This window comes from Acanthochromis polyacanthus, chromosome 14 (genome assembly GCF_021347895.1).
Source record: "Acanthochromis polyacanthus isolate Apoly-LR-REF ecotype Palm Island chromosome 14, KAUST_Apoly_ChrSc, whole genome shotgun sequence".
NCBI lineage: Eukaryota > Metazoa > Chordata > Actinopteri > Pomacentridae > Acanthochromis > Acanthochromis polyacanthus.
The window spans coordinates 4,882,172-4,888,728 of NC_067126.1; the positions used below are offsets into that span (position 1 = coordinate 4,882,172).

Genomic DNA, 6,557 nt, shown 5'->3' on the forward strand with positions numbered 1-6,557 from the left:
AACTCAGTTTGGACTATTCAGAATAATACCAACAGACACCACTTAACGGACACTTACGATGCAGTCTTGACACCCTTGACCAGCTAGATTTATTTGTTTTTTTGTCTAGATGAGTCAACATCCCAGAGCTTCCACACTTGCTGCCGGGTTAAACATGACTTTAAAGTTATGTTCAATATTGTAGGATCCATATTTCTAAGTGTGAACAGCAGATGAACCCTCCTGTGTGGTTCTGCAGGGTGGTGGTTTCTCTTCGGCACCGCTCCCACCACGACGATGACGGTTCGGACCAGGAGGTGGCTTCGGTCTCCAGCCTTCCAGCCTCCCCCAGTCCTGGATCCAGCGTCTCCAGCAGTGCCTGTACCAGCCCCCCGCCCAGCCCCGCCCAGAGCCTGCTGCCTCAACAGTTCGCCTTGCTCTGACCGGACCGGTACCACAACAGACACAACGCTCAGGGTCTAATCCAGCCTCACCCTCCTCACAAACACTGATGGCAAGGACGTACAACAGCGAATACACACTGAGATTATATGCATAAAGTGGCTCTTTTCTGAGTTCAGGTTTACTGCCACGCCAGTGAGCATATCACATTTCCAGAACCAGACTAGTGTTCCTAATAAATATCGCTAACATGCCAAGCACTGTTCATTTTGTCGAAGAGGTTCTGAGCTTTTACGTGGAGTGAAAATCATCCTGCTAAGACTTGAACCACGCCGGAGATGCCCGATCCTTCCCAGAGACGGCTTAGTTAGGTTTGTGATGCAGTGCAGAGTTGTGGGTTTACCTCGTTAACATTTTTTAGGATTTGAACGTAGTCGTTAAGGCTGCAATGAACAGAGGTTAGTGCTGCTGGGAAAACGCCAACACAGAGAGCATTTATCCTGCAGAAATGTTTTAGTCAGTGCAATCAAGAAGTTTAGAGACTGCGCCTATAAAAAAAACTGCATCAGATTTAAATGAATGAAAATCCCTGGTGACACAGTCTCCCAGTGCTCCTGGAAGTCCAGCTCTGTAAACATGCCAAGCTCTGTCTGCGATGAGCTGAATCCCCTAAACAGCGACTCCAAATCTTTTTACTTTTTGGGATAAGGAAGAAGTCACAGGGAGAGCAACAACTGTGTTGGCGCCCAAAAACTTGTGGAGCTGAACTCTGAATCCAGATATCTGCTGCGTCATACTGACCAGTTACAGATATCTGGTTTAGTTTGGACAGAATATTAGCTGCAAACACCACTTATCAGGTACTTACAATGCAGTCTTGACTTCCCTTGCAGAAGTTTTACTCCAGATTTCTATAACATCATTCTGTCCAGTCACAACCATAGCTGGAGATGTCTGTTATTGTGCTTTGACTGGTCATAATATTAGCTGCAGACACCACTTATCAGACACTTCGAATGCAGTTTTTACATCCTTTACCAGACATCTTAACATTATATCAAACACTGCAGAGTTGGACTGTTATGTATGGTACAAAAATGGTCTATTAACTAGTCATATTTACTGTCAGGCACTTGTAAAGCAGTCTTGACATCCCTTACAGAAATTTTCTATAACATCTTTCTGTCCAATCAAAACCATAGTTGGAGATGTCTGTAATCCAGTTTGGACTATTCAGAATGGTAGCTGCAGACACCACTTATCAGACACTTAGAATGCAGTCTTTAACTATGTATCAAACCATAGTTAAGATGGTTATGTGACCAGTTTTTCTTCTTTAGCTTGGATTATGTCCTTAAGGCTTTTCATCTCCTCTTCAGAGGTGGTCTTCATGTTTTGAAATGAGTCTTTTTCCTGAGAAATCTCTATTTCTTTCTGAGCCAACAAGGTTTCTTTCGCCTTGCTGTGGAGTTTGACTGTCATGTATGGTATAAAAACTACATAGTAACCATCATATTTACTCTCAGACGCCACTTATCAGGTACCTATCGTGCTGTCTTGATGCCCCTCACCTGTTGGGAAAAATGGCTGCCATACACAGTTTTGATTGCAGTGCCATAGTATGTTTGAAAATAGCTCACCGTAGCTTCTGATGTGACCGCAGATATCCACAATGTTAGTCTGATGAGTCAGATTTAGGAAGTTTGTAAGAACATGCCAAGTACACGCATCAAGAACAGTCCCAGAACTTTTCGATCACGCTCAGTCCGAGCTAGCTGATGGATGGATTCCAACAGTTATTCTGCGGTTTGTGTGTATGCAGGGTTTTCTCACAGTATTACTCCCAAGTACTTCAAAAACCACACAACCTTTTTGCTTCTAAACCACGTGCCAAGATCCAGAGATCCCTCCTGCTGCTCTCCGGCCTTAAACTGTGAAGAACTGGGTTTCCATGAAGCAGTTGCTGAACAAACCTGCAGGTGTTACACTGGTGCGACAGTAAACAACACTGTGATTCCTCTTTAAATCAGACTGTTTAAAGGCGTTTAAAGGACTGTTGTCATCACGTTCCTGCCTTACGGACTGTAGAGTGAAGAAAATACGACGGAGGGACGAGGATTGAGAGAAGCTGCTCTAACGACACATTTCTGACTTTCTTCCTTCTGGCTGATGGTGTTTCTGCTGTGTTTAACAAACCTTCAGTGTGTTCTAGATGATCAGACGTTTATTCCTTGTTCGACAGCGCATGTTAGGAGACAAACATAAGAGTTAATATTGCAAATATTTCTGTTTATCTCAGAGCAGTTTTTTAAAAAGGAGCTTCTCTGTGATGCTTGTTTCTACACAAAATATAGGATTTATTGAAAGCTGCCAAAATGCAAGTAAAGCACCAGATTTAAAAGATAATTGTGGTTTATTTTAGTGTGTTGTGCTTTTTTTTGCGAACTTTGTATTCTGCACCTCCGTTGTAGAGGTTCAGACCAATAAAACGGCATCAATTTATGAGATTCAAGTTACATGACTTGTCCAAAATAACCCAAAATGGTATAAAACGAGTTCATAACTGTCCGCACTGACCCAAAATGTGTGTATATTGAGAAAAAATTGCCCGAAATGTCAAAAATTAGATTTTAATTGTCTACAAAGGTCAAAAAACTGTCAAATGACAAAAATATGTTGTAAAAGACAATGAAAATTGTCCAGAATGGCCCAAAAGTTGCCCCAAAATGCGTTGTAATTGTTTAGTATTATGCACAGCCTGTTTTGAAATGACTCAAATTGTCCAAAATGTCTTGACACTTGTCCGGATTTGCTCAAAACTTGTCCAAAATCTTTACAGTGTGACTGAAATGAAACAGAAACGACCCACCTGGAACTGTTGAGCCATTTTGGACCATTTTTTTAGTCAATTTTTCAAAACATTTTGGACAATTTGAGTCAGTTTGACCAAATTTTGGGTCATTGTGAACAGTTTTCAACATATTTGGAGATTTTCTAACCGATATCTGAAGTGATTTTTGCCAAATTACTGAATTAAAAAGTGAAGCGAAGAGTACAAAGTCGTCAGCAAAGAGACGTAACGGAAACATTCAGAAATAAACCAGAATTCTCTTTTAAACCCTGAAAGCACCACTTTGCTGCTCAGATGTAAAGTTCCAGAGTTCTTATGGTTTCCTCAGGAAAATAATTCCACAAATCTCCACCTGCTGTGAGACAAACTTGAAGTGTTCGGGTTCATCTTCTCAGTGTTCATCTCAACAACCTGACATGAAGCTGGTCGGAGCTCAGAAACTGTCGCAGGAAATCGTCTTTTTCTGCTCATTTTGAATATTTTAAATCATTCAAAGTTATTGCAACTTCATGTTTGCGGAGAAATGATTCAAAGATTTTCAATTATAGTGACGCAAACGGTACAAAAATAGGAAGAGTGAATGTGAACGCATTTTCACTCAGTAAAGGACAAAACAATGGCTTGTTAAGAAAAGTTTTGGTGGTTGAGTAATCGGTCAGATATGACGACATATTAGAGCCTCTGTAGTTAAAAGAACAAAACAAATAAATCAAACTAAAGGATAAAACTCATAATTTCTGAGAATATGCATGTTTTTGTGAATTTAAAATGATTTTTTTGGTCACAAATTTAAACATTTTTCCATCTGAGAATTTGCAAATTTGTAAATTTGGGAGTTTACTCTCAGAATTATTTTTTTTTCACAAATTTATACCCAATAATCTTGAATAATTTTCAGTTTTCTTGTAAATTTGTGTTTTTCCTCATGAATTTACATCTTTTTCCCTCCCTGGCTCCATTAAAAATATCCCTACTGTGAACACAAATGTTATTAACCGATTAAAAGGTCAGTTTCAGAATATGCAAAATATTTCTTGTGAGTTTATTTTTAGACAGTCTTGAGTTTTTCACGTTTTATAATTTTAAAAATTCTGAATACGCACATTTTTTTCTAGAAGTTCTCTTGAAATTAAATTCACAAGTTTACAACTTTTTACAGGCAAATCTAGTAATCTTCATAATCTCTCAATATGCAAGTTTTCTTATCAATGTATCTTTTTTCTTGTAAATGTAATATTTTCTTTAAATATTACCCTCCCTAGCTCAGTAACACTGACTCTAATATGCCGTCATATTAGCAGAACATTGACACACAAACAGACCATTACAGCTGATTTTCTGAGTTTTTTTCTACTCAACCCATATAAGATTTGGTATTTGTCTTAGACTAACTGAGCTGAAATCAGAAGATCATCTCGTTGGTCAGTGACTCTTTCTCTGCTCCTGATCCTCGCTGCCGTCTTGTTTGTTTGCTGCTTTTCAGAGTTTCTATTTGACAGTTCTATGACGCTGCAGTTTGTTTTTTCCACCAGTGAAATGTTCTAAGTGCAGATATTTTTACTAACGGACAGCTGTCACATTTCCACGTTAAAGGGCTGTTTACAGTGCTCAGGATGACAATTCTAAAATAAAAACATTTGTGGTAAAAGTCTGGCGATGGCTCTTTATTTGAGTGAATCAAATGGTGAGTTTGTTCCACATTCCATTTCTTCACATCATGATGCTGCCACCACCATGCTTGTGGATGGTGTGTTTTTGTGATGACGTTCAGTGTTTGGTGTCCATCAAACATATCATCTACTCTGATGGACATAAAGCTCCATCCTGGTCTCCTCAGACCAAAGAACCTTCTTCCAGGTGTCTTCAGTCTCCACATGTCTTCTGGTGAACTCTAGTCCACATTTAATTGGAGATTTTTCCAAAAAAGTCTTTCTATTTGTCTCCATAAAGCTTTGACTGGTGAAGAACAGACAACAGTTGTTGGATGAACAGTCTCTAACATCTCAGCTGCTGAAGCTGGAACTCCCTCAGAGGAGTCATAGGAGTGTTGGTGGCCTCCCTCACTTGTCTCTGTCTTCCACGGTCACCAAATTTTCTAAGACTTAACATTTTATGACTAGATTTTGCCGATGCGTTTTTAAGGCTTTCGTGGCCTTTGTCTAAGGTTTATTCATTTTGAGTTTCAGTTTTCATTTGAATATTTTCTTTCTTCCAATAGTGGCTTTTACTTTTTTAACACCACATTTTTATCTTTTCCTTCAATTCTGATGACTTTGTGCCTGTATGTTTTATTTTGCAGCCTTGAAAAGCACTTTGTAACCTAGATCTTAAAAAGTGCTCTTTATATAAATAAAGGTTGGTGTTATGATTTACAACAACGTTCCTGACCACCTACGGAACATTTACACACAGCTTGGATGCAGTTGCTTTCTTAATGCATTTCAGCGATATTCAGTTGTCAAATAGCAACATTGGATTGATTTTAGTAACTTAAATGTACTTGAAATGTGCATTATTATCATGTTGGGACTTGCTGATCAATATTAAATGACTGGATCATTGAGGGTGAGGGAAACTTGATGAGTACATCTCTAATAACTGCCTGACTTGAACTTCCACAACATGAAGGTTCTACAGTTTCTGACAACCAGCAGCTTGTTTGACTTCAGAGGAATTTGCACTGACTTCCTTTCAACTCTTAACCTAAACTTCATCTAACCTCCAAAATGTCACGCTTTATGTTGTGGAGACTCTTTTTGTCCCCTAAATGAGGACAGGTCCTCATAATGTGACTGTTTATATACATGCATGTCCTCACAACATGAGTAATACCGGTGCACAGCCTCACATTGCTGAGAAGATTCACTCTAGAAACGGTGTGAGGGTGAAGATGGAAACCCAGCAGGGATTTTCTGAATGTGTGTCAGGACTCCGTAAATAGTTGTAAACTATTAATATCTAAGCTGTCGTCTCTCAGCAGCAGACCCATTCGGATACCTGCTTTTATTACTAGCACAGCGCTGAGAGTCGCGGGTCCAACCTGTAGAGTGAACTTTCTAGTTTAAGGTCAACCAACGCCTCCTGAGATGTTTCAGGATCGCATGACGGCAGATGTTAGGTTTGGTATTTAAATAATCTCATTTTCATTCCAGCATAGAGGCTGTTCAACATTCATAGCTGCTATTTACATTTTAAACTCAACAAACGGAGTAAATGTTGCCGTTCAGCGGCTGCAAGCAGAATGTTAAGCAAGATATAGTGGAAGATAGTGTGTCTATAAATAGAAAGTGGCCCAATGAAACTTGAACGTCTCACACAGTAAAAG

At 39.3% G+C, this 6,557-nt stretch overlaps 1 protein-coding gene across 1 annotated transcript in view; it reads left to right on the forward strand.

The window, feature by feature from the left end:
- Positions 1-4,883, forward strand: part of ttll4 (tubulin tyrosine ligase-like family, member 4) — a 28,929-nt gene extending 24,046 nt beyond the window's left edge. Inside the window, exon 21 of the mRNA XM_022219245.2 lies at positions 239-4,883. Coding sequence (XP_022074937.2) covers positions 239-422 — 184 coding nt within the window. The 3' untranslated portion in view covers positions 423-4,883. The remainder of the gene's footprint in view (positions 1-238) is intronic.
- Positions 4,884-6,557: the final 1,674 nt, after the last annotated feature.